Source organism: Pelobates fuscus, chromosome 10 (assembly GCF_036172605.1).
Source record: "Pelobates fuscus isolate aPelFus1 chromosome 10, aPelFus1.pri, whole genome shotgun sequence".
Classification (NCBI taxonomy): domain Eukaryota; kingdom Metazoa; phylum Chordata; class Amphibia; order Anura; family Pelobatidae; genus Pelobates; species Pelobates fuscus.
In genome coordinates, this window is record NC_086326.1 from 130,972,168 (window position 1) to 130,984,939 (window position 12,772).

At 40.4% G+C, this 12,772-nt stretch overlaps 1 protein-coding gene across 1 annotated transcript in view; it reads right to left on the reverse strand.

Annotated features, from left to right (window-relative positions):
• Positions 1-12,772, reverse strand: part of CDH23 (cadherin related 23) — a 909,735-nt gene that overhangs the window by 337,637 nt on the left and 559,326 nt on the right. The window contains exons 22-25 of the mRNA XM_063435341.1: positions 2,026-2,215; positions 1,357-1,502; positions 793-1,012; positions 87-239 (exon numbers count right to left, since the gene is read on the reverse strand). Coding sequence (XP_063291411.1) covers positions 87-239; positions 793-1,012; positions 1,357-1,502; positions 2,026-2,215 — 709 coding nt within the window. The remainder of the gene's footprint in view (positions 1-86; positions 240-792; positions 1,013-1,356; positions 1,503-2,025; positions 2,216-12,772) is intronic.

The window sequence follows — 12,772 nt, forward strand, 5'->3', positions numbered from 1 at the left end:
ATTGATAGAATGTTTGCCTCACCAAGCAACCAACGTTTGTACCTTATATTTCCCCACCAACATGACAAGAGAAATTGTAAACATACCAGTAATGAAATAGCTTAACTCAGCATTCAGTCCGGTGTCAGCATCGGTACAGTTTAGTCGTACCACCACAAAATCTCGAGGTACATTTTCGGCCAATGATATATTGTAGAAAGTGGGGGAAAAAGTAGGACTTTCATCATTCACATCCCCAACTGCAAAAATGAAAATGTTGTAAGTCATAGATGGAAAGTCATTAGAACAGTGCTATAAAACTTTAACAGCACCCTTTTGGCCAGTATGCACACACAAATCTGGAGCTTCATTACATCAGATGTTGGGGCAACGTTTGACCTTTATTCAGGTAGAACATATATCAAGAATAATATTAACAAAAATTTATGGGATTGATGCATTATCTCATAGATGCAGTACTGAAATTATATGTCCACAGTAAGGTAACAGACAGTTGTAGCATCTACCATCCTTCTCGAGATGCATATAACTATGTTGTGGTCGCTCATTCACCAATATCAAATCTTGCACAGTTCTATTGTGTATTTTGGGGCAAGTACATGCTCTTTTCAAAACTGTGTCTTCCTACTAGGTGTTATGGGAATTTTTAAAGGCTCAAAAACAAATTGCATGGGTTAATGTCATACATCAGCAAAATATAACACCGGAAAAATAATGACACAGTTAGATGGCATGGTTTTTACTAAACTGGAATGGTAGAATGTATTAAGGACCCTATGAATTGGTCATTACCCCGAACGGTAAGTGTGCTGGTTGAACTTTTGGAAGGAGTTCCTGAGTCACTGACTACCACTCGAAGATAATACTCTGCTGTCCTTTCTCTGTCCAGTATAGCTGTAGAGGTGACTAGTCCATTAGTGCTATTTATGACAAAGTCCATCCGTGGCATGCCCACCTGCATGCGATAGGTCACGGCTCCATTCGGGCCTTCATCTAGGTCAATGGCCACCACCTGTCAAAAGAAGGATTTAAGGGTTGTGAAGAAGAATGAAAGAAATAAAGTAAAAAAGAAAGCAAGCCTAGCTGTCCAGAGACTTGTATTCAGAGAAGGTGAAAATAAAGAAAATAAAATTTAGACAATTTAGATAATAGTCCTGGGCAGGGGGCATATGCTGTCTGGACTCTTATTTGTTTTTAACTTGCATTACGACATATAGCCTTGGAAGTGTCTGGCATATAATACACGCCATTTTTTAATTCTGGCTTTCTAAATATTTAGAATCTATATTGTATATTGAAGGACGCAATGGTTTAATGGATTAGTAAGAAAAACATGTGGTTGTATATACTAGACACCTGAAATACAGATGATCCAACAGGTGCACCCTCTAAGATTTCAGCAATAAATGGCAGGTTCTGAAATGTGGGATCATTGTCATTGAGATCAAGCAAGTTCACTATAACAGTGGCACTGCTTGTGGCTCGGAGCGGCGGCCTTCCTCCTATCAAGGGAAGAGAAAAACAAAATTAACATCTCACAAATAGCAAAACTAGTAAGGACACATTAAGCATCCAAGCTTTTTTTTTTTAATGCATAAAATGTATTAAAAATAAAGTAATGATGCGAGGAAAGTTACACTGGAAATTCCTCTCTTTTCTCCTTGTGTTCTGAGTTACCCAATTTGACCAGCCTCACTCTTACTCATCAGTCGGAGATTGCCATCTGCACTTTAGTAGTGAAAGCAGATGCCTTGTCCAATGACCAATCTAGGGCCTTCATCCGTACATTAGAAGAACATCACAAATGAGAAGGTGGTGACTGCTCTCCACTGTAGTGTTTGGACAGCCACACCAACCATCACAACATGTAAGAACGGGAGGTTATCACATTTAGTAACTGCAAGCTCAGAGAATAGCGGTGGAAAGTTCTTCCTATCATCAATTCAACATGAGCTACTGAGAAACCACCGACATCATTAACATTAGACTACGGTATAATATGAGTAAAAAGGACATGACACCTACGGTCTGTAACAGAGATGATGATCTTCCTCATCATTTCAGCTTCTTGTGGATTTGGGTTTTCTCGGTCAAGCACCACTCCCGTTGTCCGAATTTTACCGGTAGTGCTGTTCAGGGTATAGAACCTGTTAGCAGGGTTGATGCTGTAAACCAGTGTGCCATTCTCTGCCAGATCGGGGTCAACTGCTACAACCTATTAGGGAGAAAATGGACAAGATGTCTTTAAACCAAGTGGAATAGTTAGGATTTCTTAAGCGCATCTTCATTGTTTCAATAACGTATTATGTTAAATAAAACTTATTGTAAATTAAATGATTTGCCTTATCTATAATATGGTTTTACAACATCAGCTACTTCCAAAAAACGTTTGTTTGTGTTTATAAGTGCTGTGTAATGGGAGTAGGCTTCAGTTTGGAGTAACATTTTTTTATTATGTTTTACTTGTATTTTAAAATTTGTGCTTATTCTTCAACACTGCTTAAAAGTCAAGTGACTTTTGTATACCTTTGCTAATAGCTACAGTTAGATTTAATTTTAAAGTTATACCTTCCTTGCGATTTTATATTTGGAGAGGTATGTTATTTTTGGGCAGGGGCTCTGCAAGTAATTAATATGGGCTGAATATGCTAAGATCAGTTTGCACAGAGCAAAGCTGTCTAGGGATATACTTGCACATGCCAATTGAGAGTGAGAAAATGGGACCCAAAATTCAAGACTGCCCTATCGAACCTCTAACTGTTGGGTGGGATGTAAATGAGTGGTTTTATATATTCCAAACCTCCAGTATATATTTTGTGTTCCGTGGAAGGGATTAACTTGAATGCTAACAGCTCAGCTATCAGCTTGATAGCCAGGGCCATACTGACCCACTGGGATACTGGGAGATTTCGGTGGCACCTTGGGCAGGTCACTACAGCAGATTACATAAAACATTCTATAGTAATTCCTCAAACTGTTGTAGGGCTGGTGCAGCCAACTAGGTTGCCGCATTAAGGCTGTCAGCGAAACAGAATGTGACAGTACACTGGTATGCCGGCACTGGGAGGAGCCTCAGGGGAACTCACAAATGCCCCTTCTCCATTTCCTGCACAGCATGGTCACATGGATCTTGCAGAATCCATCCCCCACACTGAAGCTCAACCCTACAGCCTCAGTCAACTGACCTTATAGACAAGAAGAGGTCCAGAATGATAACCTCATACAGGAAGAATGCTCACACTGCCGGTGACAGGTACTTGTAGGTTTTACCAGCAGCCCATGACTGATAGTGATTGTGTGGGGATGTGTTTACCAGTGATCTTGTCTTAAGTGAGCTTGTATGTGTTTGTGTCAGTGAAGTTGTCTGTAGTGAGATTGTGTGTTTCAGTGAGCTTGTGTGTAGTCAGCTTGTGTGTGTATACCATTAAAGTTTGCTTGTAGTAAACTTGTGCGTGTCAGACAGCTTGTCTGTAGTAAGTTCGTATGTGTGTGTGTGTGCCAGTGAGCTTGTCTGCATGTGTCAGTGAGCTTGTGTGATTTATTCGTATGCAACAAGCTTCTTAACATTCACATTTGCCGCATTGATGCCAATGTGCTGTCTGCATGAGCATGGAGGATTGCCCTGCTAAGGGAAATGTCCCCAAGGAGGGTCAATCACAACAGATGGTGGGCGACTGGAGACCCATGGCACTGTTACACCCATGGATCATCCTGAAGCGAAGGGCTGCATGTACGTAACAATATGACAGCTCCAAATCACATAAATTGCTTTGTGATCCCAGTCCAGCCCCGCTGATAGAGACCCCTACCTGTTTCAATTAATTTTGTCAACATCATCAGAATATTAGCAGAAATTAGCTGCTATTTTAGAAATTGAAGTATACAGGGAAGTTAGCCAGGTTTTCAGCAAACATTTAGTACTTAAAATAATTTGTTTACTTTATTATATAGTAACCGATCAGGAGAAGAAGCACTTTAATTAATTTTCAGACTGTATTATAAATCCTCCATAAATGATTGAGGCTGGAATGAGTTTGAAAGCAGTTAAAACGGTTCGTTTATTTCAAAGCGTAGGGAAGACAGATGTTTTAAATGAGTTGCCTCAATTCGGAATGAGTGCATCTTCGTTAAAACATTATTTTATACACATTTCTTAAAGTGAACCTCACCTAATGTATTTATGAAGATATTTTTAGTGGACTTCTGCATGGCAGGACATTTGGTTAATCTAAATTGGTTCATCTGAACAAAGTTTTGGTCAGTTAGGGTTACCATGTGGTATTTGTATTTTGGTCATGCGATCGTTATTTGATCCGTTTGGTTCACAGATTAAGTAAGAAGAAGGAAAAAAAATATATATATTTCTATATTAAAGGAACACTATAGGGTCAGGAACACAAACGTGTATTCCAGACCCCCCTTCACCCACATAAAAGGAAATAAACTTAACTTATTTCCAGTGCCACACGGGTCTGCCGGCACTGGCCCTAATCTGCCTTCTTTCCTGACATCATCAGAACTAAATTATTTCAGCCAATCTAATGATTTCCCTACTGGACAGAATTGGATTGGCCGAAAATCTGCAATGAGGTGGGACGGGGGTGGGGCCAAACACTGCCTTGGCCAATCAGCACCTCCTCATCGATGAATCAATGCATCTCTATGAGGAAAGTTCAACGTCTCCATGCAGAGTCTATGCAGCACTACCATAGGAAGCACCTCTAGCAGCCATCTAGGAGTGGCCACTGGAGGTGTGCCTAGGGGGCAATTTGAACACTGCCTTTTCTTTGAAAAGGCAGTGTTTACATGAAAATGCCTGCAGGGACTGATTATACTCGCCAGAACAACTACATTAAGCTGTAGTTGTTCTGGTGACTATAGTGTCCCTTTAAATATATAAATATAGATTTTTTTTTATATCGCTCCTAATGCTTTTCACTGGGGCAGAGAGATGAGTCACCTGTAACCACATTAACCCCTTAAGGACACATGACATGTCTGACACGTCATGATTCCCTTTTATTCCAGAAGTTTGGTCCTTAAGGGGTTAAACAGGGTAGTAAGGAGGTGGTATATTTTGCTAGTGGCTCCCACATTTAAGGGAGGGCTTGCGAAGGCAGCAGGGAAGAGATCAGTTTTAGATATAATCCCAGTGATAAAATGCATAATTGATTGCATGCATGTTTTAATTGGGGGTATATCTACTAAACAGTGTTTTTCAAAATATATTTTGCATTTTATTAGTGGAGTGTCCCTTTAAGGGCTTGGCTCCTTTAAAGTTTTTAGATTTAGTTTTCTGGGTTGGTTTTCCTTAAAGTGATTGTGAGGATTAGGGGTGGATGTATTGAAAGCCTAATGGATCATGCTTTATAAGCAGTTCTGCCTTAATGAGTTACTGGGTCTTAAAAATGTCAGATTAAGGACAAAACGCATCAACATCATTACTCGGACCGCGTTATGATGATGTTACTGTTATTACATATGTCAAGCTGAAGTTTGTGAATGGTGAGAAGAGCCCAATATTTTTTGGTGATTTTTTCCATATAACCAAGTTGCAGTGTAGTTAGTGAATATAGATCACATTGGACAATTGCCATTACTTACATGTTAGCCATATTAGCCACTTTGGACTGTAGTGCGGCAAGGCTAATTACTGTGCTATGTTATATGTGCACTATGGCTAATTCTATTTATGCACTAAATATATCTATCAGCACGGGGTAACGTTCAATAGAGATATGTTAAAGACTTCATAGGAATGGGAGCCTTTTACATTTATATTAGTGCCACAAGTATGTTTACCTTTGCAAGAAGCACTTCATCTAACTTGTGCTGTTTGCTACCACGTCTACTGGCCCGAGATACATATGTGCAATACTTAAAGGGATGCTATAGGCACCAAAACAACTTTAGCTTAATGAAGCAGTTTGGGTGTATAGATCATGCCCCTGCAGTCTCACTTCTCCATTCTCTGCCTTTTAAGAGTTTGTAGCGGAGAGCTGATATCCCACAGCTATTCTCCACTTAATATCCCAGTGAGGCTCAGGAACAAGGCAATAGTAAATCCACAAGCAGAGTTTCCAGCAGGTAAAATGACACAGCAATATCCCAACCGCAATCCCAATAACTGGACGACACACAGTTTCAGGAGCAGAACTGACAATCTTTATTCCAGGGTTCCTTATAAAGCATGCTCCCATGCAAGGGGGGGATTTACATCAATTAGGACAGTAACCAATACTGTAAATGTAACCTCCCACACATCTCCTCCCCTCAGGGTGACTCATAATCCCCTTAACTTATACAGTATTTTACCCCAAACATGGATGTACCCCTAAACTAGCACATAACATTAATATTAGGGTACCGCTAGGTAGCCCTGATCTGGGTGAACAATATATCCAAAATTCACCCAGATCGGACCAGGGGTTCGGTAGTTAGGTGGAGGGTGAAGTTTGACTGACCGCACATGAGGTGGTAGCCGAAAAGGGTTCCATACATTTGGGCCCTGCGGTCGGTCTCCGTTCGGCAGATGAAATATACAATATTCTTGGCCATCCACACTTAAATTCCCCTGCATTACATTTCCCTCGTTCGGTACTTGGTTTCTACCGAATGGGACTTTGTTAGGTCCCTCCGTTCGGTAGTTACGGAGCTCTGGAGGTCTCAGCGGTGTTCGGTTGTTTGAGTGTCCGATTTGATTTCCAGACACTCGACGACCAAACACCGCTGAGATTCTGATGCGTAAGATGGCCGCCGCACGTGGTTCGTATACCGAACAGCGGCCACCCAGGCATCAGAAATTAATATTCAAGTTGCGGTTTCTGTGAGAAGTGTGAACGCTTAACGAGGCGCACACTTCTCACTGGGGTGGTCTAATGGTTCGGTAGTTTCATTCTCATGGAACTACCGAACCCACATACGAAATTATACATAAAGACATGAATACACAGCACGGATATAGTTACACAGGTACATTATAGGACAGGCTTACTGCATTCCGTTACAGAGTTAAATCACTTTTGTTTCTGTTTATGTAGCCTTAGCCAAACCTCCCTGCCTGTGACTTGCACAACCTTCCTAAACACTTCTGTGTTTCTGTGAGATGCAATGTTTAATCCTCCATTATTGCACAGTCTGTAATTTAGAATTGTTATTCCCCTGTTTCGTTAACAGCATGCTAGAATCTCCTGTATGTTATTGAAGTTGACTTTACAAAGCTTGATATAAACATTTCTAAAGTAAATTAAGATCTGTTTAAAAATGAAACCGTTTTTTTCCAGGCCAGTCATAGGCAAGTGAGGTGTGTCTATTGTTGCATGAACAGAAACAAAGGGATTTAACTTGTAAATGGCAGAGGATTGAGCAGTTAGACTGCAAGGGCATGATCTATACACCAAAACTGCTTCATTAAGCTAAAGTGTCAAAAACACAGCAGACAGGGCCGAGCCGTGCCAAGCAGGCCAATATCACTAAAAACAAAAGGCATTTGAAAAAAGGGGAACAGAGGCAGCTGCGGAAATAATTTATCATTATTTTTGTAGGGAGAAGTGAGTGACCAATTGGATCTCATGTAGCAGATGATGGTTCCTCAAGTATATAACTGAAGAGCAGGATAACCCAAGTTAAACTCAAGGAGGGCTATTTGATCCACAAATTGAGAGAACATTTGTGAGCCTTGGGATTCAGGATGTTCCCTGTAACAGAGAGCACTCACTCACTTTAAACATTAGTTGGTGGAATGCATGATAGTTGCTGGACAACTAGACACAGAGCAGGCCCCACGCACTATTTTCTAATCCCAGCAGTTCCAAGGCTCCTCAATAAGGGGCAAAACAGGTTTATACAAGTAAGCTCTGATCATTTAAGAAACACTTCTTTCCTTTTGTCTACTTACTGCTTCACTTGCTTTCACCAAACAGACATTAGCATTACGCCAAATCTTAACTGTTCCACTCTGCTGTTTTGGAGTTATGCTGGAAGTAGTAGACAATAGCAACGTGGTATTTTCAATGCACTCACCCTCCTAAACCAGCACGCCTTTCATTTGCTGGAAATCACAGGCCATGTTAATAAGCCTGTTCCTCCGATATGTCAGGTTGTTGTACCAGTGACACTTTTTTTTTTCAATCCTTGGATCACACTGGAAAGCTAGCATCATTTCAGGGCAATTATCAACTTGTTCGCTTAGACAAGCATTGAGTAGATCTTTCAGTTACCGGACCACTGCTGCTAAATCAGCATGCAGTGTGTCACCAGGAACACCTGTTTTCCAGAAAGGCATCCATCATAATTATAAAGTGGATGAGCAAGGGGATGGGTACCTGTCCCAAATTGGCAAACCGTCTTCCATATCCTTAAATAGCATTAGAACTGCCTCTAGCTGCCCTGTTATTGTCCAATCCTCATGGTGGAAAGATAAACTGTGGATTGCGCTCCAGTGTACAGAATCCTTTTTTGCATGTCTATAGTAGAGTTACACCATGTTGTTGGTTATCCCTCACAATCCAGACCATGTTAGCAGCTCTGTCAGTGACCATAAACCCAATGTGCAGATTGTTACTTGACTGCTACCCCAACCAATTTCCCACCATTTGTCTAATTGACTGCAATATGTTTGCTCAGCTCAAGTGTGCTTTCCGTCCATCGTTTCAGCATATAGCAGGCAAGATCGACAGTGCTGCTGCTTCTCTACATCCATGCCCAGCCCTCCACTGCCACCACCCTGCCCAGTCCCTGTCCAGTCACTGGCATTTATGGTAAAGGAAGGCATGCTGCCCACTAGAAACACTAGAAGTGCACCTGCAGACCTACAGCCTTAGCCAGCCATTCCTTCACTAGGAGCAAACAGGAATGCTACAGTGATTGGATTATCTTCCTGCTGAAAGTGAAAGAGCAATATCATCATCACTAGGTATCTTACCACCGAAACCAAGACCACCAAGACCAGATTTTGGGGACACTACTTGGCCTCTTACCTATCCCATCCCCCCTTTTCTGGTGACAGGAACAGCACTCCAAATCACCAATGAAAATGAGCAGGTTAGGGATAGTAGTTCCCGCATAATTCTGGAACGCGGCAGTTCAGAAATCGGATATTCTTTCAATCACCCAGTCATTCCAAATTCGGACAAATTGCAGTTCAGTCCAAAGTGAATCTTCAAGTCTGCTTGTTAGTATTTGAATTGTATTCCACAATTTGCTTGTCTTCAGTGAAATAAAGTCTCATAAGTTTTTCAGGAAAGTCTTAATGTTCTTAAAAATAATATTGAAGATTTAAATTTATGAATACTATGTCATGAACATATTGAACAATCATTGTAAAAAACATATTCCATACATTCCAAAGAGGTTTTTGTTTTTTTAAGTTTTCTTTTTGTTTTTTGAGGCATTCCCATCTCTATTGGTAGTAATAGATTTAACCCCTTAAGGACCAAACTTCTGGAATAAAAGGGAATCATGACATGTCACACATGTCATGTGTCCTTAAGGGGTTAAAATTCAAGGTCAACTTTCATAAAAACAACAACACCATCAAAAACTAAAAATCTTAACACCAGTAAATTAGGTCTAAGTGGTACAAATGCTGGCAGAACAGTCTTCTCATCTCTGCATACACCAGTCGATTTATACTGGATATCAGGAAATGTTTGCAAATATATTCCTATTGAGACACAATTATTTGTCCAACAAATTTAATTATCTAACTCCCAAATGTCACAAATAGACATAGAAAATGCTGAAATTGATAAAAAAAAAAAATCACGAAGAAGGCCACAAACCAAGCAAGCAAACTTTAAAGAAGGGAGCTCACGAATCAATAATAATAAATACATTAATTAAGCAATTAATTTAAAAAACATGCATGGCTCTGATATACTGTATGTATTAATATCTATTCTGTGGAAACAATGGTATTGGAGTAATGCTATTTAATTAGACTACATTTTGTTCAGAAACTGTCAATGTAAGTCCTGTGAATCTATGAGAAAAAAAAACGAACGTGAAATCTGTTACAAAAAGTATACAATGCATAATTGCCTTCTATTTACACAAAAGCAAACGATTCCCTGTTTTAGATATAAGAACATCTCTTGGGCAAGGTATGACACTGCTAATAAGGGGTGCTGAAATCTACAATGAGCTCTGCACCTGAGCAGGCATAATCAGCTGTATACTGTGACAAAACATTGTGTTCCTAACAGTGGCATGCCCTTAAAAATAGAAAGAGAGAAAATAAAACTAATGGTGCAGTTAATACCAGTCGTTCAGTAAAAAAAATATTAATAATAATAATAATTAGGAGGAAAATAAATGAGGTTTGATTGGGACAAAAATAAAAATTAATTTAATGCGTTATTAAACTTCTATTAAGTCTGTAGTGTGTACTTTGCGATTCGTGAGACATAAACAAACATATTCAATCAATTTAAAGAAGGAAAGGAATTGTGAGAGGCGGCAGTAGCTGAAATTCGTCACTAGTAAATTAGGTTTTTACCGCACGCAAAAAGAAAAAACACAAAATGTTTAGCAATCTAAGTAAAAGCGTTTGTTTTAAAAAATAATTCAAAATAAAATTCAATTAAGAGATAAATCATTTCAAGCACTTCAGTTCTAAACCATTTACGCACAACCTGTAATAGTGCATGGCGCTTAGTTCTTAGAACGTTTGGGCATCACTAAGGTGACTCGATTTCCCCTCGCATAATAAAATACCCACATTATTTGAATGTGGGCCTGCAGTATTCATTTTCCGCAAGTGGTTGCATTTCAAGTGGACATGTCACTAGAGAGCGTTTTGTAAAGACAGAATCTTTATTCATGTTTTTATTGGCATGCAGAAGTATGAAAGACTGGCTCTTCTTTTCAACAGCCACCACAATGAAATAAAAGCATAGGCTAAAGAAGGGGTTTCTTTTCTTTTGTATGTTTACTGACACATCAAAACAAGTCACAGCTGGAATAGTGCTTAAAGGATAACTAAAGTCACCCAGGTCACATCATCTCAATGAAGTGGTATGGTCATTGGTCATTTTAGTTCTACCCTCTAACCCTCTTTATCCCGACTGGACCATCTCAGAGAAGGCCATGCCTCCTCCATGATGTTGCAGGAGGTAAGCAACATTGAGGGAGTCTCAGCTTTGGAAAAAGGCAAATTGATTATTTATTATCCAAAATGGGGAAAACCATCTCAGACAAGGTCATGCCTCCTCCATGATGTTGCAGGAGGTAAGTAACATTGAAGGAGTCTCGACTTTGGAAAAAGGTAAATTTGGGAGGGGGGGGGGAAGAGAGTATTTGTTTTGTACTAAGGGCAGGGGAAGTTTGCATTTCAAACATTGTTTTCCTTTAATTTCTATTGTTTTACTTTAATTTCCATTGGTCTTGCCTAGCCATTTTTCACTAGCTATCAAAAGGCATATTCTCAGGTGATACACTGATACATCTCATTGTGTCTTTGTGGAAAGATCAGTTAGATTCCTGTGGCCTTCTAGGATCTTCGAAAGACCACTATTGTGGATTGTGCTTGTGAAAGGGCACAAAGATGATGTGGCAAAAGAAAGAACTTGAATTGAGTTCATCTTTATTTTCCATACTCCCTTCACCCAAAGGCTGCCCCAACACTGAACCCAAAGTCCCTTCTAAACATAACCCTAACACATGAATGGCACTGTAATGACTCTTTTGAATACAACACCATTAAAAACTTCATATTATCATTATTATTTTTTATAAAGCACCAACAAATTCTGCAGCGCTGGGTGGACTAACAGACAAGTATTTGTAACCAGACGAGTTTGAGAAACAGTGTAGTGTGTCTGTGTGTGCTGGGGATAGGCTCCTTATGTGCAGCACAGTGTGTGCACTGCAGCCTATCATGACACTTGCCCTTGTTGTATTTGTGGTGGTGTGGCTCCTGGCTGGAGCGGTGTCTGAACTGATTCCTAGCGGTTCTGCTCCTCATGCCCCCACCGCTTCTGCTGGCTCAGTTCTAACTCCTGACCTGCCATCTGTGCTGCTATGTGGGAGACCGCTGCAACACAAAGCCCATGGATTCTGCCACTCTGGCCATGGAGCCCACCCGCAGCACTGCCACAAATTATGTAATACAGTAACAACTGAGGTTCCAGCACGCACAGCTTGTATTCTCAGAGCGCCGGATCTTCGGTGGAAATGTGACCATAACCGTGAGTCCCTTGCCAACAACCCAGATTTATTAGAGTTTTGGACAGCCTGCCTGGTAGAGATTCTGAGTGGGGAAGATGAGGGCCCCATCAGCTCTGGTATGGTGACACAAACATTAAGGGTAGAAAAGTAGATTACTAGAATAGTTTTCACGGAGGGCTTAGTGGGTTTTATTATGAGTTGCGGGAGAGAAAGCAATTAACAGTTTAATTGATATGTTTTCCTGAAGAAGTGAGTTTTCAATAATTTTTTGAAGGAACGGAGACTGTGTGAAAGTCAAATGGAGCAGGGAAGGAAGTTCCACAGGAACGGTGCAACCCTAGAGTAGTCTTGGAGGTGAATATCAGAGGGAGGAGTAAAAACAGAGGATAGACGCAGGTCTTTGATGGAGAGTAGGAGCCTAGACGGGACATACTTGTATTTTAGGCAGTATAGTTAGGTAGGAGCATCATTATGTAAATATTTGTAAGCAAGTACCATCATTTTTAATTGAGCCCTATATCTCATAGGAAGCCAATGTAGGGACTGACAGAGGGAGAGGCGTGGGAGGTACAGGTGGACTGGAAGATGTTCCTCGCTGCTTCTT